General features: G+C 46.0%; 1 protein-coding gene across 1 annotated transcript in view; it reads left to right on the top strand.

Moving 5' to 3' along the window:
* Positions 1-26,489, top strand: part of fndc1 (fibronectin type III domain containing 1) — a 201,016-nt gene extending 174,527 nt beyond the window's left edge. Inside the window, exons 15-21 of the mRNA XM_082976974.1 lie at positions 14,951-15,187; positions 16,495-16,603; positions 20,421-20,500; positions 20,716-20,745; positions 24,904-25,065; positions 25,446-25,568; positions 25,694-26,489. Coding sequence (XP_082833100.1) covers positions 14,951-15,187; positions 16,495-16,603; positions 20,421-20,500; positions 20,716-20,745; positions 24,904-25,065; positions 25,446-25,568; positions 25,694-25,809 — 857 coding nt within the window. The 3' untranslated portion in view covers positions 25,810-26,489. The remainder of the gene's footprint in view (positions 1-14,950; positions 15,188-16,494; positions 16,604-20,420; positions 20,501-20,715; positions 20,746-24,903; positions 25,066-25,445; positions 25,569-25,693) is intronic.
* The last annotated feature ends 1,429 nt before the right edge of the window (positions 26,490-27,918 follow it).

The following is a 27,918-nucleotide window of genomic DNA, read 5'->3' as shown; positions in this document are numbered from 1 at the left end:
TCGGGGTTTGTTGGGTTATGTTCTCGTTAGTCTATGTCTATGTTAGTTCTAGTATGTCTATTTCTATGTGGTGTTTGTTGGATTGACCTTCAATTGGAAGCAGCAGTTCCTAGTTGCTTCTAATTGAAGGTCCTATTTAAGAGGGGTGTTTTTCTATGGGATTTTGTGGGTAGTTGTTCCTTGTGGGTAGTTTGGCTGGGCCTAGGGTAAGCCCTAAGCCAACTTCCCGTGTTTATTATGGGGAGCGTCTGGCAGTGAGAGCACCGGTGTATGCGGAAGTGCACACAATCTCGCCCATGCGCACGCACAGTCAGGTGCGAGCGATCCCAGCCCCTCGCAAGTGCCGTGCTAGAGTGGGCATCCAGCCTGGAAGGAGGATGCCTGCGCAGCACATCTGGCCACCAGTGAGCCTCCTAGGCCCAGGCTACCCTACGCCTGCTCTACGCACGGCAGCCATCAGGTCTCTGCAAAGGCCAGTTCGCCCTGTGCCAGCACTCCGCTCGTGCAGGGCTACTATTACCATCCAGCAAGGACGGGTTGTGCAGGAGGTGCGCTCCAGACCTCCGGTGCCTACTCATGGCCCGGTGTATCCAGTTCCTTCTTCTCGCACTAGCCCTGAGGTGCGTGTCTCTAGTCTGGCACTTCCTAAGCCAGCCCCACGCATCAGGCCTTCAGTGCGCAGTCCCCGTCCAGAGCTTCCGGCAACAGTGCCTCGTCCAGAGTGTCCGGCAACAGTGCCCCGTCCAGAGTGTCCGGCAACAGTGCCCCGTCCAGGGTGTCTGGCAACAGTGCCCCGTCCAGAGTGTCTGGCAACAGTGCCCCGTCCAGAGTGTCCGGCAACAGTGCCCCGTCCAGAGTGTCCAGCAACAGTGCCCCGTCCAGAGCTTCCGGCGACAGTACCCCGTCTAGAGACGGCCCACAGTTCGGAACCGGCAGAGACAGCCCACAGTCCGGAGCCGGCAAAGACGGCCCACAGTCCGGAGACGGCAGAGATGGCCCACAGTCTGGAGCTGACAGAGACGGCCCACAGTCCGGAGATGGCAGAGACAGCCCACAGTCCGGAGCCGACAGAGACGGCCCACAGTACGGAGCCAACAGAGTCGGCCCACAGTCCGGAACCGACAGAGTCGCCCTACAGTCCGGAACCGGCGCAGCCAGAGTCACCCTCCAGTCCGGAGCTCCCAGAGTCGCCCTCCAGTCCGGAGCTCCCAGAGTCGCCCTCCAGCCCGAGGTCTCCAGCGATGCGCATCAGCCCAAGGTCTCCAGTGACGCGCATCAGCCCGAGGTCTCCAGCGACGCGCATCAGCCCAAGGTCTTCAGCGATGCGCCTTAGTCCAGAGACTTTGGGTAGGGTAATATATAATAACCAGTTAGCGGGGGTGGACAGGTTAGGTTGGGGAGTAAGGTTGGAGCCTGAGCCACTTCCATAGTAGGAGGTTGGGGAGGGGAGGTGTAGCACAAGAACCGTCGGTGACAGTGGCCACCCTCCCTTCCCCCCTTTAGTTTGGGATTATTTATGTTTTGGGTTTATTTTTGTGTTTTTGTTTAAGGTGCATCCGAGGTCTGCACCTTTGGGGGGTACTGTCATGTCCTGACCAGTATAAGGGATTATTTATTATTGTAGTTTGGTCAGGACGTGGCAGGGGTGTGTTTGTTTAGAATGTTTCGGGGTTTGTTGGGATATGTTCTGTTTTAAGAGGGGTGTTTGTTTAGAGTGTTTCGGGGTTTGTTGGGTTATGTTCTTGTTAGTCTATTTCTATGTTAGTTCTAGTATGTCTATTTCTATGTGGTGTTTGTTGGGGTGGCCTTCAATTGGAAGCAGCTGCTCCTAGTTGCTTCTAATTGAAGGTCCTATTTAAGAGGGGTGTTTTTCTATGGGATTTTGTGGGTAGTTGTTCCTTGTCTAGCTGTAAGCCTTACAGGACTGTTTATCGTCGTTGTTTTTTGTATACGTGTCTTTTGTTTTGGTTTTCCTTCTTTCTGCCTATTAAAAAGATGAGTATACACATTCCCGCTGCATTTTGGTCTAATCCTTACGACGCCCGTGACACGCATTACTTCGCACTGGCAACTTTTTTCATTTGGAAAAATGTTCTGTTATATTTCATGAATTTATTTTACATCATGTGTTTTTGCTATAAAATATGTGTGTCTTGACTGTGATAAGGGCTTGGGAAATAAGAGTGTTTTGTCTGCTAAATTAATAAAACAAGGATCTGCCGTTGCACAGCCGCAGCCGCTGCTGAGGTTACTACCTTTTTGAAGATTGTGTCCCACGATAAAATATAACCAGATTATATTACGGTTTCAATAAATGGATCTTAAATAGCATATGAATATAAACTCATCAAAAAAAGAAGCATCCTTTTTTTCAGGACCCAATCTTTCAAAGATAATTCGTAAAAATCTAAATAATTTCACAGATCTTCATTGTAAAGGGTTTAAACACTGTTTCCATGCTTGTTCAATGAACCATAAACAATGAATGAACATGGACAGTAAAGAGGACACTAAAGAGGCCTTTCTACTGACTCTGAAAAACACCAAAAGAAAGATGCCCAGAGTCCCTGCTGATCTGTGTGAACGTGCCTTAGGCATGCTGCAAGGAGGCATGAGGACTGCAGATGTGCCTAGGGAAATAAATTGCAATGTCCGTACTGTGAGAAGCCTAAGATGGCGCTACAGGGAGACAGGACGGACAGCTGATCATCCTCGCAGTGGCAGACCACGTGTAACAACACCTGCACAGGATCGGTACATCCAAACATCACAGGTACAGGATGGCAACAACAACTGCCTGAGTTACACCAGGAAGGCACAATCCCTCCATCAGCGCTCAGACTGTCCGCAATAGGCTGAGAGAGGATGGACTGAGGCCATGTCGGCCTGTTGTAAGGCAGGTCCTCACCAGACATCTCCGGCAACAACGTCGCCTATGGGCACAAACCCACCTTCGCTGGACCAGACAGGACTGGCAAAAAGTGCTCCTCACTGACGAGTCGTGGTTTAGTCTCAACAGGGGTGATGGTTGGATTCGCTTTTATTGTCAAAGGAATGAGCGTTACACCGAGGCCTGTACTCTGGAGCGGGATCGATTTGGAGGTGGAGGGTCCGTCATGGTCTGGGGCGGTGTGTCACAGCATCATTGGACTGAGCTTGTTGTCATTGCAGGCAATCTCAACGATGTGCGTTAGAGAGAAGACATCCTCCTCTCTCATGTGGTACCCTTCCTGTAGGCTCATCCTGACATGACCCTCCAGCATGACAATGCCACCAGTCATACTGCTCATTCTGTGTGTGATTTCCTGCAAGACAGGAATGTCAGTGTTCTTCCATGGCCAGCGAAGAGCCCGGATCTCAATCCCATTGAGCACGTCTGGGACCAGTTGGATCGGAGGGTGAGAGCTAGGGCTATTCCCCCCAGAAATGTCCGGGAACTTGCAGGTGCCTTGGTGGAAGAGTGGGGTAACATCTCACAGTTAGAACTGGCAAATCTGGTGCAGTCGTTGAGGAGGAGAAGCACTGCAGTACTTAATGCAGCTGGTGGCCACACCAGATACTGACTGTTACTTTAGATTTTGACCCCCCCTTTGTTCAGGGACACATTATTCAATTTCTGTTAGTCACATGTCTGTGGAACTTGTTCAGTTTATGTCTCAGTTGTTGAGTCTTGTTATGTTCATACAAATGTTTACACATGTTAAGTTTGCTGAAAATAAACGCAGTCGACAGTGAGATGACGTTTCTTTTTTTGCTGAGTTTATATTGGGCAATTTAGTGATTGGGATTTGTTATCTGTAATGGTTATGATAAATTAGCGATTGTTGTGCACTGGTTGTCATGCCCTGACCATAGAGAGCCCTTGGTTCTCTATGGTATAGTAGGTCAGGGAGTGACTAGGGGGTGTTCTAGGTTTATTATTTCTATGTTGGGGCTCTTGGTATGGTTCCCAATTAGAGGCAGCTGAGGTTCGTTGTCTCTAATTGGGGATTATACTTAAGGGTTCCCTGTTTCCACCTGCTTTGAGGGATGTTGTTTTGAGTTAGTGCATGTGATGTCACGGTTCGTTGATTGTTTGTTTCTTTTTGTTTGGAAGTTTCGCTTAAATAAATATGTGGAACTTTAATCACGCTGCGTCTTGGTCCGTTCATTACGACGATCGTGACAGAATATCCCACCAACAAAGGACCAAGCAACGTGAACATGAGGTGAGGAAGTTTTGGACTTGGGAGGACATGAGAGGATACGAAACCCTTCCTTGGCGGAAGACGCAACGAGAGAAGGGAGGACAGCGACGACGCTGGGGTTCGCGGCCAGAAGGAAAGCCCAAAGGACAGCCGGCACACGGGGTGGTCGGTGGAGCCGAGGAGCGAACCAGAGCCGATCTGGGAGAAGTGGGAGAAATTGGAGGAGAGTGAACGGAGAGGGAACAGAGAGAGTCAGAAACCGTCAGTGAGTTGATGGAGAAATTGGAGAGAGAAATGAGAGAGTTGTTGTGTTGTTGTATGATGCACGACATTCGCTCTAAGGAGCGTGTTATATGTTTGATGCCACCTGAGTCAGCTCTCCGTACTCGTCCTGAGGAGCATGCCAGCAGTTTGGTAAAAACTGTGCCGGCTCCACGCACCAGGTCTCCAGTGCGCCTCCACAGCCCAGTACGTCCTGTGCCAGCTCCCCGCACTCGCCGTGCGAAGTGTGTCATCGTTCCGGTACAATTTGTGCCAGCTCTACTCACCAGGTCTCCAGTGTGCCTCCACAGCCCAGTACGTCCTGTGCCAGCTCCCCGCACCTGCCGTGCAAAGTGTGTCATTGTTCCGGTACAATTTGTGCCGGCCCTACGCACCAGGTCTCCAGTCCGCCTCCACAACCCAGTATGTCCTGTGCCAGCTCCTCGCACTCGCCCTGAAGAGCGTGTCACCAGTCAGGTGCAACCTGTGCCGGTCCCACGCATCAGGCTGCCAGTGCGCCTCCCCAGTCCGGCATGTCCTGTGCCTGCTCCTCACACTCGCCCTGAAGAGCGTGTCACCAGTCCGGTGCAACCTGTGCCGGTCCCACACATCAGGCCTCCAGTGCGTCTCCCCAGTCCGGCACGTCCTGTGCCTGCTCCTCACACTCGCCCTGAAGAGCGTGTCACCAGTCCGGTGTAACCTGTGCCGGTCCCACACATCAGGCCTCCAGTGCGCCTCCCCAGTCCAGCATATCCTGTGCCTGCTCCTCACACTTGACCTGAAGAGCGTGTCACCAGTCCGGTGCAACCTGTGCCGGTCCCACGCATCAGGCCTCCAGTGCGCCTCCCCAGTCCGGCATGTCCTGTGCCTGCTCCTCACACTCGCCCTGAAGAGCGTGTCACCAGTCTGGTGCAACCTGTGCCGGTCCCACGCATCAGGCCTCCAGTGCGCCTCCCCAGTCCGGCATGTCCTGTGCCTGCTCCCTGCACTCGCCCTGAAGTGCGTGTCACCAGTCTGATGCCACCTGTACCGGCTCCACGCACTAGGCCTCCAATACGCATCAACAGTCCAGAGCTTCCGGCAACGGTCCCCAGTCCAGAGTTTCCGGCGACCGTCCCCAGTCCAGAGCTTCCGGCAACGGTCCCCAGTCCAGAGCTTCCGGCGACAGTCCCCAGTCCAGAGCTTCCGGCGACGGTCCCCAGTCCAGAGCTTCCGGCAACGGTCCCCAGTCCAGAGCTTCCAGCGACGGTCCCCAGTCCAGCGCTCCGGCGACGGTCCCCAGTCCAGAGCTTCCGGCGACAGTCCCCAGTCCAGAGCTTCCGGCGATGGTCCCCAGTCCAGCGCTCCGGCGACGGTCTCCAGTCCAGAGCTTCCGGCGACGGTTCACAGTCCAGAGCGTCCGGCGATGGTTCACAGTCCAGAGCGTCCGGCGATGGTCCACAGTCCGGAACCTCCTACGACGGTCCACAGTCCGGAACCTCCTACGATGGTCCACAGTCCAGAACCTCCTACGACGGTCCACAGTCCGGAACCTCCTACGACGGTCCACAGTCCGGAACCTCCTACGACGGTCCCCAGTCCGGAACCTCCTACGACGGTCCATAGTCCGGAACCTCCTGCGATGGTCCACAGTCCAGAATCTCCTCGACACTCCACAGTCCGGAACCTCCTGCGACGGTCCACAGTCCGGAACCTCCCACGATGTCCAGTCCCGCTCCATGGCGGGAGCCTTCCTCTGCGCCGATGTCCAGGCACGGTGTCCAGTCCTGCTCCATGGCCGGAGCCTTCTTCTGCGCCGGTGCCCAGTCCAGGCACTGCGTTCAGCCCGGCGCCATGGCCAGATCCGGGGTCTGGGCGGGGGCTACTACCTGCACCAGAGCCGCCACCGACACTAATCACCCCCCCCACCCTCCCCAGTTGGTTTCAGGTTTTGCGGCCAGAGTCCGCACCTTTGGGGGGGGTACTGTCACACCCTGACCATAGAGAGCCCTTGGTTCTCTATGGTATAGTAGGTCAGGGCGTGACTAGGGGGTGTTCTAGGTTTATTATTTCTATGTTGGTGCTCTTGGTATGGTTCCCAATTAGAGGCAGCTGAGGTTTGTTGTCTCTAATTGGGGATCATACTTAAGGGTTCCCTGTTTCCACCTTCTTTGTGGGATGTTGTTTTGAGTTAGTGCATGTTGCACCTCTGATGTCACGGTTCGTTGATTGTTTGTTTCTTTTTGTTTGGAAGTTTCGCTTAAAACCTCTTAGGGCTAGGGGGCACTATTTTCACGGCCGGATGAAAAACGTACCCAATTTAAACAGGTTACTACTCTGTCCCAGAAACTACAATATGCATATTATTAGTAGATTTGGATAGAAAACACTCTGAAGTTTCTAAAACTGTTTGAATGGTGTCTGTGAGTATAACAGAACTCATATGGCAGGCAAAAACCTGAGAAAAAGTCAAGCAGGAAGTGGGAAGTCTGGTGCTTGTAGTCCTTTCAAGTGATTGCCTTGACTGTATACAGTGACTTAGGGTTCATTTTGCACTTCCTAAAGCTTCCAGTAGAAGCAGTCTTTAGAACGGTGTTTGAAGAATCTATGGTGAATTTGAAGGGAATAACATCTGTGGTAAACTGGTGTCCCATTATAAGGCATGGGCTCAAGTCACGCACAATGACTTGGGAGCGAGCTGAGTTCATATTCACTGCTAAAGAGAACGGATAGGTGGGATTTTATTCAAGGTATATGATAAAAACAACCTAAAGATTGATAATATACATCGTTTGACATGTTTCTACAAATTGTAGTATAACTTTTTTGACTTTTCATCTGGACTAAGTGAGCACGCGGGTAGTGGATTTGGATAGTGAACCTAACGTGTGAACAAAATGGATTATTTGGAAATAAATATGAACTTTATCGAACATTTATTGTGGAGCTGGGATTCCTGGGAGTGCCTTCTGATGAAGATAATCAAAGGTAAGTGAATATTTATAATGTAAATTCTTAGTTTTATTGACTCCAAGATGGCGGGTTTCTGTTTGCTAGTTGTTAGTGTCATCTGGGCTGTACTCAGATTATTGCAAATTGTGCTTTCGCCTTGAACCTTTTTTGAAATCTGACAAAGCGATTACATTTAGGAGAAGTGTATCTATAATTCTGTGCATAACACTTCTTTATTGATCAAAGTTTATGATGAGTATTTCTGTAATATGTGTGCTCATTGTGCTCATTCACCGGCAGGTTTGGAGGGAAAACATTTCTCAACATTACGCGCCAATGTAAAATGCTGTTTTTGGATATAAATATGAACTTTATCGAGCAAAACATACATGTCTTGTGTAACATAATGTGCTAGGAGTGTCATCTGATGAAGATCGTCAAAGGTTAGTGCTTCATTTAGCTGTGTTTTGGGTTTTTGTGATGCATCTAGTTGCTTGGAAAATGGCTGTGTGGTGTTTCTTGTGAAGTTTATGTCCTAACATAATCTAATTTTATGCTTTCGCCGTAAAGCCTTTTTGAAATCGGACAATGTGGTTAGATTAACGAGAAGTTTATCTTTAAAATGGTGTAAAATAATTTATAGATAAATGCACATGTTTTTTCCATTGCAGGCCTTGCCTTTCTGTTCTAAAAACATATATACATTGAACAAAAATATAAATGCAACATAGAAAGAGTTGGTCCCATGTTTCATGAACTGAAAGATCCCAGAAATGTTCCGTATTGACAAAAAGCTTATTTCTCTCAAATAAATGTTGTGCACACATTTGTTTACGTCCCTGTTAGTGAGCATTTCTCCTTTGTGAAGATAATCCATCCACCTGACAGTCGTGGAGCTTCAAGAAGCTGATTAAACACCATTATCATTACACAGGTGCCACTATAAAATGTGCAGTTTTGTCACACAACACAATGCCACAGATGTCTCAAGTTTTGAGAGAGCATGAAATTGGTATGCTGACTGCAGGGATGTCCACCAGAGCTGTTGCCAGATAATTGAATGTTCATATCTCTACCATAAGCCGCCTCCAAAGTTGGAGAATTTAGTAGTACGTTCAACTGGCCTCACAATCGCAGACCATGGATCTCCACATCCGGCTTCTTCACCTGATGAAACAGAAGTATTTCTGTCTGTAATAAAGCTATTTTGTGGGGGGAAACTCTGGCCTGGCTCCCAAATGGGTGGGCCTATGCCATCCCAAGCCCACCAATCGCTAATTATTTCATTTAAATTAACGATTTCCTTATATGAACTGTAACTCAGTAAAATTGTTGAAATTGTTGCATGTTGCGTTCATATTTTTGTTCAGTATATTTTCCATTCTGAGTACTCTAATTACTCAAAAAAATAAACATGCAAGTATTTGAACAGTCAACAAATGTCAAATGCCCATCCCTACATTCTTAGAAGAAAGAGTTCCAAAAGGTTTCTTCGGCTGTCCCTCTGTGGAAAGGGTCCTACATGGAACCCAAATGGTTCTACCTGAAGCCAAAAAGGGTTCTTCAAGGGTTATCCTATGGGGACATCTGAAGAACCATTTTAGGTTCTAGATAGTACCTTTTTTTTCTAAGAGTGTACCGAGGACACAGAAAGCTGTTATGTCAGCTGAGGCCAGTGAGTGTTCTGAAGGGTCCCGCTGTCTAATGTGCGTACTTTGATCTCCCCCCTATCTCCTCCATCCACTCCTCTGGCTGGAAAAACACTCTGAAAAAACCCCACAAAACATGAATATAAACAACACCTCTAATACCCTCGTCACCCTCTCCCTCCTCTTGTCTCTAATAAAGGAGCCTCTTGGTGATCTTTGGGCTCATAATGATGATGCGTACATTCCTGCTGAGTCACCAGGGAGCGCCCCTCACTCATCTCCCATGTGACTGTGTAGATGTGGCATGGTTGGACAGTACCCTAACCAACAGGTACCAGTAACAGCAGTGTTAGCTGCTATTGTTCACTATGAGGACCTCCGTTTGGAATGTGTCTGGCTCATTGGAATGCCTTGGAAGCAGGGCTACTAGCTAGACAGTACCACCAATTGGAAATTAATTACTTCCAATTGTTTGGTTGGTGCATGATGCTTGCAACACCATAGCCATGTTCACTGAATATGCTGTAGGCCTATGTGTTCACAGCTTTGGGAAAAAGTCTGCTAATTGACCATATTATTACAATGTTATTACAAGCTTGATGCTCCACCATCATTTGCCCCTGATTCAGGTCTTCTAATCCAGTTAAACAGTTTCCGTGACAATCCTGTGAGCCAAGGCCGGCGGCCGCACAGCAAACACATCTGAAGCTCATTACATCCATGAAAGAAATCCTTGAACAGAATGAAATAGAACAAAAATAGCAGTGAAATAATGAAATAATATGAAACCCGCTGATATCAGCAGTGAGAGGAGAGGTCCCTGTTGGCCTGACACAGAGACATCCTCTCTCGTATTTATTAGTTTAATATTTCAGATCCAACACCACAGCCAGCTTTCTGACACGTCCACCATTCTTCTATCTAGGGTTCTCTCTCGCTCTTTCGCTGTCTCTGTCTGTCTGTCTGTCTGTCTGTCTGTCTGTCTGTCTGTCTGTCTGTCTGTCTGTCTGTCTGTCTGTCTGTCTGTCTGTCTGTCTGTCTGTCTGTCTGTCTGTCTGTCTGTCTGTCTGTCTGTCTGTCTGTCTGTCTGTCTGTCTGTCTGTCTGTCTGTCTGTCTGTCTGTCTGTCTGTCTGTCTGTCTCCCTCTCTCTGATGTGATAGCTGCTGCTCATGTAGATCTGTTTATCAAAGGATTGGTCAAGCCGCCCAAAGACAGCAAAAAAATGCAGGACAGGAAACTGTACAATTGACCCATCATGTCAACTGTACTGGCGCCAGCCAAAGGGCATTGGGTTCCTCTGCATAGACAGACACGTGGTCAAGCAGTGTGTTATCTGAAGACTCATACAGAGCTTATTATGCATGTCAATGGAGTGTTACAAAAGGGATTTAAAATTATAAGCACTATATTCCGTTTTAGGGAAGACCCAGATGCAGACAGTGTCGAAGTAACAAAAGTTTATTACTAGAACTGGGGCAGGCAAAACGACAGGTCAAAGGCAGGCAGAGGTCAGTAATCCAGATCAGAGTCCAAAAGGTCCAGAACAGCCAATAATCCAGTGTTTTATTATTTTTTTTTTATTCACCAGGTAGGCAAGTTGAGAACAAATTCTCATTTACAACTGAAACCTGGCCAAGATAAAGCAAAGCAGTGCGACACAGACAACAACACAGAGTTACATATGGAATAAACAAACATACAGTCAATAACACAATAGAGAAAAAAGTCTATATACAGTGTGTGCAAATGAGGTAAGATAAGGGAGGTAAGGCAATAAATAGGCCATAGTGGCGAAATAATTACAATATAGAAATTAAACACTGGAGTGATAGACGTGCAGAAGACAAATGTGCAAGTAGAGATACTGGGGTGCAAAGGAGCAAGATAAATAAATAAATACAGTATGAGGATGAGGTAGTTGGGTGGGCTATTTACAGATGGACTATGTACAGGTGCAGTGATCTGTGAGCTGCTCTGACAGCTGGAGCTTAAAGTTAGTGAGGAAGATAGCTTCAGTGATTTGTGCAATTTGTTCCAGTCATTGGCAGCAGAGAACTGGAAGGAAAGGCGGCCAAAGGAGGAATTGGCTTTGGGGGTGACCAGTGAAATATACCTGCTGGAGCACGTGCTACGGGTGGGTGCTGCTATGGTGACCAGTGAGCTGAGATAAGGCGGGGCTTTACCTAGCAAAGACTTATAGATGACCTGGAGCCAGTGGGTTGGCGACGAATATGAAGTGAGTGCCAGCCAACAAGAGCATGCAGGTCGCAATGGTGGGTAGTATATGGGGCTTTGGTGACAAAACGGATGGCACTGTGATAGACTGCATCCAATTTGTTGAGTAGAGTGTTGGAGTAAATGGAGTAAATGACATCGCCAAAGTCAAGGATCGGCAGGATAGTCAGTTTTACGAGGGTATGTTTGGCAGCATGAGTGAAGGAGGCTTTGTTGGCCCTTCTTTGCTTTAGTGTCCAAAGAAGGGCCAGAAGTATACAGAATGGTATCGTCTGCGTAGAGGTGGATCAGAGAATCACCAGCAGCAAGAGCAACATCCTTGATGTATACGGAGAAAAGAGTCAGCCCGAGAATTGAACCCTGTGGCACCCCCATAGAGACTGCCAGAGGTCCGGACAACAGGCCCTCCAATTTGACTCACTGAACTCTATCTGAGAAGTAGTTGGTGAACCAGGCGAGGCAGTCATTTGAGAAACCAAGCTTGTTGAGTCTGCCGATAAGAATGTGGTGATTGACAGAGTCGAAAGCCTTGGCCAGGTCGATGAATACAGCTGCACAGTATTGTCTCTTATCGATGGCGGTTATGATATCGTTTAGGACCTTGAGCATGGCTGAGGTGCACCCATGACCATCTTGAATAGCGAAGAAGGTACAGTGGGATTCGAAGTGGTCGGTGATCTGTTTGCTAACTTGGCTTTCAAAGACCTTAGAAAGGCAGGCTAGGATAGATATAGGTCTATAGAAGTTTGGGTCTAGAGTGTCTCCCCCTTTGAAGAGGGGGATGATCGCGGCAGCTTTCCAATCTTTGGGGATCTCAGACGATACGAAGAGAGTTTGAACAGGCTAGAAATAGGGGTTGCAACAGTTTCGGCTGATCATTTTAGAAAGAGAGGGTCCAGATTGTCTAGCCCTGCTGGTTTGTAGGGGTCCAGATTTTGCAGCTCTTTCAGAACATCAACTATCTGGATTTGGGTGAAGGACACGTGGGGGAGGCTTGGGCAAGTTGCTGTGGGGGGTGCAGGGCTGTTGACCAGGTTAGGGGTGGCCAGGTGGAAAGCATGGCCAGCCGTAGAGAAATGCTTATTGAAATTCTCAATTATTGTGGATTTATCAGTAGTGACAGTGTTTCCTAGCCTCAGTGCAATGGGCAGCTGGGAGGAGGTGCTCTTATTCTCCATGGACTTTACAGTGTCCCAGAACTTTTTAGAGTTTGTGCTGCAGGATGCACATTTCTGTTTGAAAAAGCTAGCCTTTGCTTTCCAAACTGCCTGTGTATATTGATTCCTAACTTCCTTGAAAAGTTGCATATCGCGGGGGCTATTCGATGCTAATGCCGTACGCCACAGGATGTTTTTGTGCATTTCAAGGGCAGTCAGGTCTGGAGTGAACCACGGGCTATATCTGTTCCTGGTTCAACATTTTAATTTTAGAATAGATTCAATGCATAATGTACAGACAAAGGAATGGTAGGATGTGAATACAGTTGAGGTAAACCTAGGCATTGAGTGATGTCTAGAGACATCAATTAAACCAGGTGAGGTCACCGCATGTGTGGGAGGTGGGACAAGAGGGTTAGCTAAGGCATATTGAGCAGGGCTGGAGGCTCTACAGTGAAATTAGACAATAATCACTAACAAAAACAGCAATGGACAAGGCATATTGACATTAGGGAGAGGCATGAGTAGCCGAGTGGTCATAGGGTCCAATGAGTAGCTGGACGGGCTGGAGACATTGCGATTCAGACAGCTAGTGGGCCGGGGCTAGCAGGGTAGCAGAAGGGCCTTAGAGGGACGTTGCGACGGAAGAAGACTGTTGTAGCCCCCCTCGTGTGGTTACGTCGGCAGACCAGTCGTGATGGATCGGCGGGGCTCCGTATCGGCAATAGAAGGGGTCCAGGCCAATTGGCAAAATAGGTATTGTAGCCCAAGGAGTGGCTGATGGACCTCTTCAGCTAGCCGGGAGATGGGCCTAGTATAGGCTAGCTCCAGGCTAATTGGTGCTTGCTTCGGGACAGAGACGTTAGCCAGGAGAAGCCAATCGGATAGCAGCTAGCAAGCTGTGATGATCCAAGTGAAGAGGTTCAGAGCTTGCGGTAGGAATCTGGTGATATGGAGAAAAAGGAGTATGATAAGCTCTGGGTTGAATCATGCTGTGCAGACTGGCAGGAGTTGTCCGGGCTAAAGGTTAGCTGATGACCGCTAGCAGTGGCTAGCTGACTACTAGCTAGTAATTAGGTTAGCTGGCTAGCTTCTGTTGGGGGTTCCGGTTCTAAAGTAAAGAAAATAGCAGATCCATACCACATTGGGTGAGGCGGGTTGCTTGAAAGTATGTTGAAGTTGGGGTTAAGAAAAATAGTTTTAAAAATATATGTGAAGAAAAAAGATATAAAGATATATATACTGGACACGACAAGACAAAGACAAAGACGCCTGACTGCTACGTCATCTTGAGAAAAAAAATGTGTGGTGTGACAAGGTACAGAACAGCAGGCAGGCTCAGGGTCAGGGCAGGCAGAATGGTCAAAAGCGGGAAAGCTAGAAAACAGGAACTAGAATCTGGCAGGAGCAAGGAGGAAGAACACAGGTAGGTTTGACGAACAAAACGAACTGGCAACAGACAAACAGAGAGCACAGGTATAAATAGACAGGGGATAATGAGGGGAGATGGTAGACACCTGGTGTGGGGTGGAGACGAGCACAAAGACAGGTGAAACAGATCAGGGTGTGACAACATCTGCTTCCTCAGAATACAGTAGATCAAAACACAGATATAGAAAGACTATAGGATAGACATGTTCAGATAAAAAAAAATTAGATACCATGTGGAAACAGACACTTGTATACATATAGAAGAGAACATACAAGGACAGACACATCAGTGTATGTGAAGACTGTATAGACCAGAGCCATATATGTCCAGATGTGTGTCTGTAAGGACAGTATTAGATGAAGGTGAAATGAGTACAACTCTATTGACTTCTAAAAAGTGTCTGAAAAAAGGAGACGAGAAGCCGGTGAGGACAGTGACACGTGTGGCCCTATTGGCTTGTGCCTCTGACTGTGTCTGTGCCAAGTCATGTGGTGAGGAGTCCAGCCAAATGTCCATTCCCATCGGCAGCCCAATCAGGCTGGGAATTCTGGGAGTTCTGCAAGTGTTCACAGCTGTGTATGGATCTATCTGGCACTAGCTCCCACTGACACAGAGAACGAGGGAAATACAGACAGACACAGACAGAGAATCACCCAAAGAGGAGGAAAGAAGGGACTGGAGGTCTCACACAACCCGTTATACTACTCAAAAACACCCAGTCTTACTTCTCCTGAACTCCTGACTAACAGAGAGACTCTCATGGACTGGCTTCTAAACACAATAGATTGTTGCCAAATATTGTCATATGAGACTTTATTGTCCACCAGCAGATGTTGCAACATTTCCTTCTTGTATTAACAAATTTGTTTTAGTGTTCAGTAAAGAACACTAGTGTTTTGTCCAACAAAAACTGGTGCTCTCCCAAAGGGTTTCTTGATTGGGACGTAAAACCAGCAAAAATTTCACATAATTGATCAACCATCTTCCTGCTTTCCCATCCCTCCCTGCCATCCCCTCTCCTCTCCCCTCCCTCCTACCCCCCCTCCACTCCCATCCCTTCCTGCCAACCCCCCCTCCACTGCCATCCCTCCCTACAGCTCCGTACGTGAACTTCATCCAGAAGGATCCGGGTGCTCCGTGCTCTCTGACGGAGGCTCTGGAATACCTCCAGGTGGACGTCTTAGAGAGCCTGTTCAAGAAAGACAGCCTGGCCTCCAATCAGAAACAGCCGCCCAAGAACAAGCCCCACAACATCACCGTGGTCGCCATGGAAGGCTGTCACTCGTTCGTCATCCTGGACTGGGCCATCCCCCTGAAGGACGACATGGTGTCAGGTGAGTGGACTGGACTGGGCCATCCCACTAAAGGAAAACATGGTGTCAGGGGAGTGGACCACAATGTCACGCAGGGTGACTAGCAGCTTGCTAGTCCTGTAAATACAATGTAAGTGTGTCAAGAGTATTCTGTCAGTGCTTCAAGCAGTTAGTGTGCACTTAGTCTGACTTCAACTTTTCTTTCCTGACCCATTTGTTGTGCTTTTCAAAGGATCACAGCTGGTCAGCACAAATAATCTAACTGGTTGTTGATGTACTAGTGAGCTGCTAGTTAGATTTTAGGGACTCGCCCGACCCCGATGTTTCAGACATCATAGAGTTTTGTTTACTGTAAAGGAGGCTGTACTTGACCACCCCCACCCCCCCTTTCTCGCTCTCTCTCTCCACACCCCTATCACTTGCTTTCCGATCTCGCTCTTTCTCTCTCATGTGGTTTTCCAGATGTGTTGCAAATTGTGGTACTTATCCCCCTCTCCTCTTCACCTGTCTTTCATTCATATTGTTTAGTATAATCACTGGGCTATTTGGTATCATATTCTACAGTTCCTGTCTTCTCTCAATTATCAGCAAAATGAGCAGAGGAATTCATTCATATTGTTTAGTATAATCACTGGGCTATTTGTTATCATATTCTACAGTTCCTGTCTTCTCTCAATTATCAGCAAAATGAGCAGAGGAAAGAAACAGAGGGAGAGCAGGGGTGAGAGAAAATTAAAGGAGGAGAGAAGGAGAAGAAGTGAGTGACAGGCTGCAATAGTGGGAGAGAAAGAGGGAACAACAGAATCTTGAGCCAGCTGTGTTGTCCAGGCTCCAGCAAAAATATTAGGTCCTAAAACATTCAATAGGAACACATCGTGGCTTGATGTGGCGGGAAGCGGTGAGCCTGGCGCTCGTAGAGTTTCCACTGGCTGAGTGGCATGATCTGAGCATTCCATGAACTCTCGACTCACACACTGGCCTGGGGCTTTATGGAGGATTACGCTCCTGTGTGCGAGAGAGAGCAGAGGCAAAAGAAGAGGTGAGAAACAGAGAGGCTCGGTATGAGTAGTGGTTGGCAGATCCACAATGTGACTTACTGAGGCTGTCTCTAGTTTAAAACCACTGATACCTTTAACATTAGTTGGGATTGTTCTCCTGGCTCCAATCACTCTCCTCTAAAATGAAAATCTTTCCTCTGAAACCTCAGACCTCAGACCACACTAACAAGATGGCCACCTCTTTCTTAAACTTCAAAATGGATCTGTCTCTCTTCTGTAACCTCTGGTGACCTTTACCCCTGACCCTTGCCCTGTGTGTAACCCCTGCAGGCTACATGGTCCACAGCGCCTCATATGATGACATCCTCAACAACAGATGGTCCTCCAGCACTTCCAGCGGCACACACCTGGCTATAGAGAACCTCAAACCCAACTCCAGGTGAGAATGTGTGTGTGTGTGTGTGTGTGTGTGTGTGTGTGTGTGTGTGTGTGTGTGTGTGTGTGTGTGTGTGTGTGTGGTGTGTGTGTGTGTGTGTGTGTGTGTGTGTGTGTGCGTGCGTGCGTGTGTGTGTGTGTTGTGTATTCAATGTTCAAACTCTGGGTATAATCTTACGCGAGGGACCGGATACACAAACAAAGGATTTGAGAGATTTTATAGATTTCATAGATTCTATACCGATTTGTGTGCAGTCTGTGCAGGTGTTTGGCTGCGTGTTTGCGTCTGTGTGTAAGTGTTCAGAGCTACAGGATATTGGAATGTGTGTTTATATGATTATTGTTCCCAGTAGGTCTCAGTGATGTTAGACACACAACATGTGTACACTGTATCTGTGTGTAATTCTATGGTTGTGTATTTACAGTTGTGTTATCAGGCCCAGTCAGAGACCAGCAGAGCGTGGTATTGTAATGCTTATTTAAGTGAATAAGCCCTCAGAGTGATGTAAATCAGAGCTGACTGGATAGAGGCAGGTTTGAAAACACGTTGAAATCATCCTGAAAACAACGTGCTGAGATACTCCACTGAGACTCACACGGGAATGTACATACAGCAGACACCAGCGCCAGACACACACACACACACACACACACACACACACACACACACACACACACACACACACACACACACACACACGATAAAACACGTAGCACTGTTATGATGTAGGGCTGTGTTCCTTATGGGTTATAGGTTGCAGCTTTCTAAAGAAGCGTATGAAAACATCTCTTAACATACAAACCTAGGGAGGCTGTTGCTATTTTCTCTCAAATGTAATATATAAAAAGGTCATGGATACTATTTTAGAATTGGACCCAGTTCGCTGAAAAGAGTTGACCCAAAATAAACTCTTTGTTTCTGGGTCAGATTTGCCATTTTGCTCTGTGCAATGTGAACGGAGATGACAACGTTTGGATGCTAATGAGTTCTTGGTAGCTCGACTGTATGCTCATGGAGTGAGCAGCCTACACTGTGCTTGAACCACTGACCTTTCGTGATTAGCCAGTCCAAATAAACTATCACCCTCTTTATCGATGTTCCTTTCTTTCTCTCTCTATGTACCTGTTTCTCTCTCTTTCTTTCTCTCTCTCTTTCTATCACTCTCTCTCTCTCTCTGCCTGTTTCTCTCTCTCTATGCACCTGTTTCCCTCTCTCTCTCTTTCTCTACCTGTTTCTCTCTCTTTCCCTATCTCTCTCTCTACCTGTTTCTCTCTCTCTATGTACCTGTTTCTCTCTCACACTCTCCCAGTCTATTCAGCTCCACAGAGGTAAAAAACGCACACAACTTCAACCTTAAACACTCCATAACTCTGTATCCAGGGTTAATATTACACATGACATTCATTCTCACATGAGAGAGAAAGAGGCAAAAAAGAGAAAGAGAGAGCGAGACAGAGAGAGAGAGAGAGAGAGAAAGAGAGAGAGAGAGAAAGAGAGGGGGGGGTGTTATACAGCAGAAAACAGTTCATGCAGAGCAGGTGTGTCAATACATCATAAGCGGGAAACCTGACCAGCTCAGTGATGGGCAGACACATACAGACACACACACACACAAACACACACAGACACACACACAGCTCTGTACCATACACAAGGTTATGTGTTTCCAAGGTTACAGTTGGTAAGGGGGACAGGTTTATATATATTATTTATTCAACCTTTATTTAACTAGGCAAGTTAGTTAGGATATGGGCTGTCCAGACCTTTCCCCTCCTTCTGACAGCCAGACCCAAGCCAAAGGTTCATACCCGAGCCAAAGGTTCATACCCGAGCCAAAGGTTCATACCCGAGCCAAAGGTTCATACCCGAGCCAAAGGTTCATACCCGAGCCAAAGGTTCATACCCGAGCCAAAGGTTCATACCCGAGCAAAAGGTTCATACCCGAGCCAAAGGTTCATACCCGAGCCAAAGGTTCATACCCGAGCCAAAGGTTCATACCCGAGCCAAAGGTTCATACCCGAGCCAAAGGTTCACGCTCAGGTGTTAGACATGCACAGGCAGACACATGTAGTCTTACACACAACAGTACATTTGTCTCTGTCACACACACACATGCTGAGTTTTCCCACGAACATCACACACACACTATCTCAAACGCTCATCTGCGGACACGCACATGCACGCACACACAGAGACAGATGTTCCTAAATTCATAACTTCGGAATTTAGAAGCCTACTGAACATGCGTTAGCTTTTGCCCTGTGGTTTGTGTGTGTGTGTATGTGTCTGTGTGCATGTGTGTCTGTGCATATGACTTGTGTATGGGTGGATGTGTGTGTGTACATCTGTGTCTGTGTGTGTGTGTGTGCGTATGAGTAAAAACTTTATGTGCAAAAGGCGGGTAGAGTGATTGACGCTTTATAATTGTCCATGAAAGGTTGAACTGAGCCAGGCTGACTGAGGGTCTACGCTGCTTGGAGCTGGCTGTATGTAAGGAGAAATCTGAGGACGTGTATACATTTCAGTTTCTCTGCACTGAAGCAACACTACGTGTGTGTGTGGGGGGTAGTAGTCTACACCTCATAGACATATGTCTTCACATAGACACACGTACACACACACACACACACACACACACACACACACACACACACACACACACACACACACACACACACACACACACACAAATGCAGCAATCCTACACTACCTAGACATCGGTCTGCTTAATATGCACAGGGTGAGGAATGCTGCTCACTAAAGGACTATAAGGCATGAAACTCTCCTACATACAAGACAGACAACTCCAGATAGGAAGTCAAGGTATATAGAGAAAAGTTATATGAGAATCTCTCTCTCTCTCGTTAAAGGGTTTGGGTGCAAATTAGTGGACCGTCAAGTTACTGTACGTAACCCTGAAGTGGAGGGAGAACACACACACACACACACATTGTCCACGGTATGGAAAAGATTGCAAACCCTCAGAGTCTTGTCTCACGGTGTTGTTTTGAATCTGAGGCGATTGAATAATTCCTACACTGTATTTAAAACACATTGAGACTAAAGTGTCTCAGAGTAAGAGTACTGATCTAGGATCTGACAATATAATATATAATAGATATTTTTTTCTCATTCGTTATGATCTAAAATGTCAAACTGATCCTAGATCCTCACTCCTACTCTGAGTTGCTTTGTGGATGCGGGCCCAGAGCTCAAAGTCTGCTTTATATTGGTCAGGAGGGACGTTGTGTCATATAGAAATGCTCTCTTTGTGAAATTGCTGCTTTGAGGTCTTTCTCTTCCTCCCTCTCTCTCCTTCCCTCTCTCTCACTCACTCTTCCTCTCTCCTTAATTCCCCCTCTTTCAATCTACCCTATTCCCCCTCTTTCTTTCTCTCTTTCTCCCTGCTATAGGAACATAAAAACAGTATTCTCTTAAATCTGCCTCCCTCACTCCTCTCTGATGGTGCAGGAGTCGAGTGCTGCCTCCCAGCCATCTGTTATAGTGTGCCTCCCTCTCTCCTTTCTGAGGGTGCAGGAGTCGAGTGCTGCCTCCCAGCCATCTGTTATAGTGTGCCTCCCTCTCTCCTTTCTGACGGTGCAGGAGTCGAGTGCTGCCTCCCAGCCATCTGCTATAGTGTGCCTCCCTCTCTCCTTTCTGACGGTGCAGGAGTCGAGTGCTGCCTCCCTTCCAGCCATCTGCTATAGTCATTAGGGTCTAAACATCTTCCATGTGGCAACAGAGACCTGGCCTCTGTAACGCCTGTAATAATGGCTATCTCTAATACACACTATTTTGTCTTGGTTGGTTTTTACCTCAGGTACTACTTCAAAGTCCAGGCAAAGAATGTCTTTGGGCTGGGACCGGTTAGCGATACGCTCACCTATGTCACTGAATCAGGTCTGTATGAGTATTAGGTGAGGTTGCTAAATACTGTTCTAGGGTCAGTTTTGCTTTGTGTCTGCAAATGGTTGTGGTTCTGGGATTGGAAATAGGTTTGCTGATCCTAGATCTACTAAGGCCACATATACCTGTCCGTATCATACTGTTTTTTAGGTTATGTATGAATTCTGTTCCAGGTCATGTCTCTCATTTTAACGTTTTCTGTTTTTCAGATGACCCTCTTCTTATTGAACGGCCGCCCGGTGAGTTGTATCGAAATGTCTCATATGTTACTCTTACTCTAACAATATTGACAAAACATGTTGGCCTACATTGCTCTAGTCAGGTCATTTGAAGAAACTCGAAGTGACAGTTGGAGAGAGCTGGTGAGGAGTTAACAGTCTGGGGCATACCAAAGGCTGCATGCACCTACACTGACATACACTGGACTTGGCAGACATCCATAGTGGTAAAACGATGCCAAAGCACAGTTTTGGTATTTATTGTTTTTAATTAAGAGAGTCAGTCAGGTATTTCGAAGAGGGGGGATGAGGAGGGCAGGTGCTCGTTCACTCCCTCCCCTCTCACCCCTTCCTACCCTTTCCCTTGGGTGCTATGCACAATTTGCTGTGTATCTGAAAAGGAGACTGGCATAGTGAAAACTGTTAATAAAGGGGATGTGTAGTTATTCTTGACCAGTTCTGTGAGAACTGACAGGTTGAGTGTAGTTATTCTTGCCCAGCTCTGTGAGAACTGACAGGTTGAGTGTAGTTATTCTTGACCAGTTCTGTGAGAACTGACAGGTTGAGTGTAGTTATTCTTGCCCAGCTCTGTGAGAACTGACAGGTTGAGTGTAGTTATTCTTGCCCAGCTCTGTGAGAACTGACAGGTTGAGTGTAGTTAGTCTTGACCAGCTCTGTGAGAACTGACAGGTTGAGTGTAGTTAGTCTTGACCAGCTCTGTGAGAACTGACAGGTTGAGTGTAGTTATTCTTGACCAGCTCTGTGAGAACTGACAGGTTGAGTGTAGTTAGTCTTGACCAGCTCTGTGAGAACTGACAGGTTGAGTGTAGTTAGTCTTGGCCAGCTCTGTGAGAACTGACAGGTTGAGTGTAGTTAGTCTTGACCAGCTCTGTGAGAACTGACAGGTTGAGTGTAGTTAGTCTTGACCAGCTCTGTGAGAACTGACAGGTTGAGTGTAGTTATTATTGACCAGCTCTGTGAGAACTGACAGGTTGAGTGTAGTTAGTCTTGGCCAGCTCTGTGAGAACTGACAGGTTGAGTGTAGTTATTCTTGACCAGCTCTGTGAGAACTGACAGGTTGAGTGTAGTTAGTCTTGACCAGCTCTGTGAGAACTGACAGGTTGAGTGTAGTTAGTCTTGACCAGCTCTGTGAGAACTGACAGGTTGAGTGTAGTTAGTCTTGGCCAGCTCTGTGAGAACTGACAGGTTGAGTGTAGTTAGTCTTGACCAGCTCTGTGAGAACTGACAGGTTGAGTGTAGTTAGTCTTGACCAGCTCTGTGAGAACTGACAGGTTGAGTGTAGTTATTCTTGACCAGCTCTGTGAGAACTGACAGGTTGAGTGTAGTTAGTCTTGACCAGCTCTGTGAGAACTGACAGGTTGAGTGTAGTTAGTCTTGACGAGCTCTGTGAGAACTGACAGGTTGAGTCTATTTTACAGATGAGCCCTGAATTACATAAATTACAGAATAGACACATCAAAATAAAAATACAAAATGCAAGCAGAAAGAAAGAAAGAAACACGGTCATGAAAAACAAAGACATTCATTAGTAAAAAGGTCCTTAATCAGCGTTCTGAATTGGCCTAAAGGCACCAAAATATCAACTTTTCAGAACATTTTGAAAATTGTTCCACAAATAAAGTGCAAAAAAACTCTAAGCTGATTTACCTAACTCATTAGAGACCAAAGGAATTTCCAGAGCTAGCATCCCTGAGACCAGGTGTGGTAACTCGCATGTCTAAAGTTCAGTAAAGATGTTAGATACAGTGAGACTTTTGTAAAAAGGCTTTATAAATTAAAACCTGGCCTCCCGAGTGGCTCAGTGATCTAAGGCACTGCATCACAGTGCTAGCTGTGCCACTAGAGATCCTGGTTTGAGTCCAAGCTCTGTTGCAGCCGGCCTCGACCGGGATACCCACAATTGGTCCAGCATCGTCCGGGTTAGGGGAGGGTTTGGCCAGCAGGGATGTCTTTGTCCCATCATGCTCTAGCGACTCCTGTGGCGGGCCGGGCGCATGCATGCTGACACAGTCACCAGGTGTACGGTGTTTCCTCCGACACATTGGTGTGGCTGGCTTCTGGGTTAAGCGGGCATTGTGTCAAGAAGCAGTGTGGCTTTGTTGGGTCGTGTTTCGCATGGCTCTTGACCTTCGCCTCTCTCGTGTCCTTACGAGAGTTGCAGCGATGAGACAAGACTGTAACTACCAATTGGATACCACAAAATTGGAGAGAAAAAGGGGTTAAAAATATATATATGAAAAAAATATGAAAACATAGCAAAGTATCAACCTACGTGACATCAAAGAGGGCCAACCAACGTTCCGGTAGAGAATGCAGTGATGAGTACTAAAATTGTCGCCCGTAATAAAGCACAGTGAGCTATAATAAACTGCATCTAACGGCTTTAATGAAGTGGCAGCTGCATTCATATAGATGATGTCGCCATAGTCTAGGACCGATAGGAACATCGACTGAATAATCTGATTTCTACTATTTATTGAGAGGCAGGACCTATTTCTATAAAAGAAGCCCATTTTTATTCTCATCTTCTAAACTAACTCGTCATTATGCTTTTTAAAAGATAGCTTTTCATCTATTCAGATGCCCAGATACTTGTAAGCAGGGACACAATCAATATAGACACCATCCAAAGTACATGCTTAAATCATCAGTTATTTTGATGTGCTCTAGAGAACAACATATACTTACTTTTACATGCATTCAATACTAATTTCAGGTCAATAAAGTTTTTCTGTAATACAATGAAGGCAGACTGTAGTTCAGATAGAGCCTTGTCAACTGTGGGGGCAATAGCATACATAACATTATCATTGGCATACAAGTGCAGGTAAAAAATTTTTACAGACAAGTCGATATTGTTAATGTAAAAATTACAGGACCCCAAATCAACCCTTGTGGGACACCTTTAGTAATGTCCAGGAAACCTGATTTAACATCATCAGTATATAGACATTGAGTAGATACACATTGACACATCTGTCAAGTAATTTTTAAACCAGTTACGTGCAGCCTGGTCTAGGCCAATTGAGGAAAGCATCTGAATTAGCAGTGAGTGATTAACAGTATTGAAAGCCTTTGACAGGTCATTGAAGAGGGCAGCACAATGTAGCCTTTTATCCATACAATTAACCACAGGATTTATAACTAGGGATGCAGCAGAGATAGTGCTATGACCTGGTCTAAAACACAACTGATGTACATTTGGAATATATTTCAAAGATAAGAAAGATCTTAGCTGAGAATTAATCAAGGATTATTATATTTTAGCTAGGCAGAAAGCTTAGAAATAGGGTGATCATTATTTAGGTCACAAGGGTCAGCACCACCTGAAGGGGGAGTACATGGGCCACGTTGGGGATAGTACCAGATATAATCGCCAGGTTGAAAGTAATGATTCAGCAATCAGGGTGACAGAGAGTAGCAGCAACAATGGATCAAGCATATCAGCTCCACTCAATTTGTTTACATCAAACTTAAGCAAGGCATCTATCACATCACAGATGGTAAATTGCTGAACTTAAGCAAGGCATCTATCACATCACAGATGGTAAATTGCTGAACTTAAGCAAGGCATCTATCACATCACAGATGGTAAATTGCTGAACTTAAGCAAGGCATCTAGCACATCACAGATGGTAAATTGCTGAACTTAAGCACGGCATCTATCACATCACAGATGGTAAATTGCTGAACTTAAGCAAGGCATCTATCACATCACAGATGGTAAATTGCTGAAATGAAAACAAAAATGCAGTAAAAGTTGACGTGTTAACCGTTGAGTCACCTAGAGGGAAGAGCAGTTGATTAGTTAGTCTTGACTAGCTCTGTTAGAACTGACAGGTTGAGAGTAGGTATTACTGACTAGCTTTGTGAGTGTAGCATTAAGTAAGCACTCTGTTAGATCAGGAGGGACTGTCATTAAGGACATGCTGAGAGCTCAACCTTCACTGCAACAGTTTAGTGGTTATGTAATATATGCCATTTAGCAGACACTTTTAAAATGTAGTTATTTAGAAGACACACTTATCCAGAACAACTAGGGTTAAGTGCCTTCCTCAAGGGCACAGACAGATTTTTCACCTAGTCGGCAGGGATTCAAACCAATCCCTGCCGACTAGCCCAAGGGTCTTAACCACTAGGCTACCTGCCTTCCTCTAGGTGGAGAGCCTATCTGGATCCCCTTCTCCTTCAGATTCAACCCCCAGCACAGTGCCTGTAAGGGCAGCCAGTACGTCAAGAGAACCTGGTACAGAAAGTTTGTGGGCGTGGTCCTGTGCAACTCGCTGAGATACAAAATCTTTATGGGAGATGGGCTGAAAGGTACTACTGATGTTACTTTCACCTTCCTCTCCTCCTTTATATCCTTCTCTCTCTCAAGTTCAAGTCTTGGATCAATTCAAGTTGCTTTACAGTTTCTCCTATTTTTCTCTCTCTTATAATCTCACCACCATTTCTCTCCCTTACGCTTTCCCGTTCTTCTTTCACTACCACCCCCTCTCGCTCTCCCTTTCATTCTCTCACTCTTTCACTACATGTATATTAATCACACCCTTTCTTTACGTCTCTTCCCTATGCTACTGGGTGTTTTATGGTTTTGGGGCTCTGTGGCCTCATTACATAATGGAATATTGTGTGAGAGTGTGTTCTGTTGTTAACCATTGATGGCTCTCCCATCTCTGTCTCTCTCGCTCTCCTTCCAGAAATGTTCTACAGTGTAGCAGACACATTCGGCCATGGGGAGGACCACTGCCAGTTTGTAGACTCTTACCTAGACGGGAGGACAGGCTCCCCCAGCCTCTCAACATATCTGCCCACAGCACAAGGTAAAATAACATAATATCCTTGTTCTAGGCTGAATAGAAACAGTCAAAATCCTCTAACAAAGCATTAAAAATGTGTTACATCTATTCATAATGCATTACAACACTGCCGGTCCTCCCCTGTGCAGGTTACTATCGCTCATACAGGCAGGAGCCAGTCAACTTTGGACCTATCGGCCGGCGTACGCCACATCCCTTCGTGGGATGGTACGAGTGCGGGGTGCCCATCCCTGGCAAGTGGTAACACAGGGGCCACAAAGAGGTCATCACCGAGGGCATACAAACTCCAACCTGCTGCAGCCTCTGTCATGCTCTCACTGACCTCGCCCCCTGGAGATGAACTGTTGCTAACCACAGCAGAAAGACAACAACATTCCAAATTTATACTGCTTCAGATCAAAGAGAATATAATACTTTAAAAAACACTAATATTTCCATGTATTCATTACCATGCACTTTTATAAAAGCAGTTTGTATATGAGGGGGAAAAAGCATGTATTGCTATTGCTTAGTTTAACCTTTGTCTTCCGGATCGGAAAGAATCCTTGTTTATTCCCAACTATTCTCAAGTGGAAGTGCACCTGTGATCATGACAACACTAATGAAATGGGAGATCCTGTAAAAGACCAAAGCACAAACTGAACAGTACTAATGGGAGCGAAGGGATTGTATGTGTGTTTACTATCAATGAAGAGATCTTGTTCATAACAGTAGTATGATACAGTAATGGCTTTTGACAACCAGTTTTGGTGTCAGTTTTCTTGAACATGCATAGTGTTTTTATAGTCTTTGGTATTTACGAGACTCCATAAGATCAGAAGTTACTGTGGAAGTGTTGTATGTATACAGACAACGAATAACAATACTTAATATTTGCTCAGGAATGGTTGGACATTAAATAAAGGTGCTATGGAAAACAAGGAACCCCTTAACGATTGATTTTTTCCGTGAGAATATCTGAATGTCCATGTTTAAAACTTCTTATGGCTTGAATCCCGTTAGCGAGATCGATATGACGACAGCCAGTGAAAGTGCAGGGCGGCAAATTCAAAACAACAAAAATCTCATAATTAAAATTCCTCAAACATACAAGTATTATACACCATTTTAAAGCTTACTTCTGTTAATCCAAACACAGTGTCTGATTTCAAAAAGGCTTTACGGCGAAAGCAAACCATATGATTATGTTAGGTCAGCGCCTACACACACAAATACACAGCCATTTTCCAGCCAAAGATAGGAGTCACAAAAAGCAGAAATAGAGGGAAAATGAATCACTAACCTTTGATGATCTTCATCAGATTACACTCATATGACTTCATGTTACACAATATATATGTTTTGTTGGATAAAGTTCATATTTATATCCAAATATCTCAGTTTACATTGGCGCGTTATGTTCAGTAATCTTTTGCCTCCAAAACATCCGGTGATTTTGCAAAGCCACATCAATTTACAGAAATACTCATCATAAATGTTCATGAAACTACAAGTGTTATACATGGAACTTTAGATAAACTTCTTCTTAATGCAACCACTGTGTCAGATTACAAAAAAGCTTTACCGAAAAAGCAATAATCTGAGTACGGCGCTCAGACACAAAAACATGCCAAACAATATATCCGCCATGTTGGAGTCAACAATAGTCAGAAATAGCATTATAAATATTCACTTACCTTTGATGATCTTCATCAGAATGCACTCCCAGGAATCCCAGGTCCACAATAAATGTTTGTTTTGTTCGATAAAGTCCGTCCTTTATGTCCAAATACCTCCTTTTTGTTCGCGCCTTCAGTTCACAAATCCAAATGCAGGACGTGCATGTCAGACGAAAACTCAAAAATTTCCATTACAGTTCGTAGAAACATGTCAAACGATGTATAGAATCAATCTTTAGGATGTTTTTATCGTAAATCCGCAATAAAGTTTCAACCGGAGAAATCCTTTGTCTTCAGAAATGCAATGGAACTGAGCGACCGCTCATGTGAGTGCGCATGCCTGAGGCTCATGCCCTGCTGGCAGTGTTCTGACTCCAGGAGCTCTTATTCATCCCCACTTTACAGTAGAGGCCTCAAACAAGGTTCTAAAGACTGTTGACATCTAGTGGAAGCCTTAGGAAGTGCAAAATGACCCCACAGACACTGTAGTTTGGATAGGGAATTAATTGAAGTCCTACAGACCACTTCCTGTTTGGATTTTTTCTCAGGTTTTTGCCTGCCATATGAGTTCTGATATACTCACAGACATCATTCAAACAGTTTTAGAAACTTCAGAGTGTTTTCTATCCAAATCTACTAATAATATGCATATCTTAATTTCTGGGAGTGAGTAGCAGGCAGTTTACTCTGGGCAC

Source organism: Salmo salar, chromosome 06 (assembly GCF_965601325.2).
Source record: "Salmo salar chromosome 06, fSalSal1, whole genome shotgun sequence".
In the NCBI taxonomy this organism is placed as follows: domain Eukaryota; kingdom Metazoa; phylum Chordata; class Actinopteri; order Salmoniformes; family Salmonidae; genus Salmo; species Salmo salar.
Note: the sequence above shows the minus strand (reverse complement) of the source record. Positions and strands in the feature narration are given on the sequence as shown.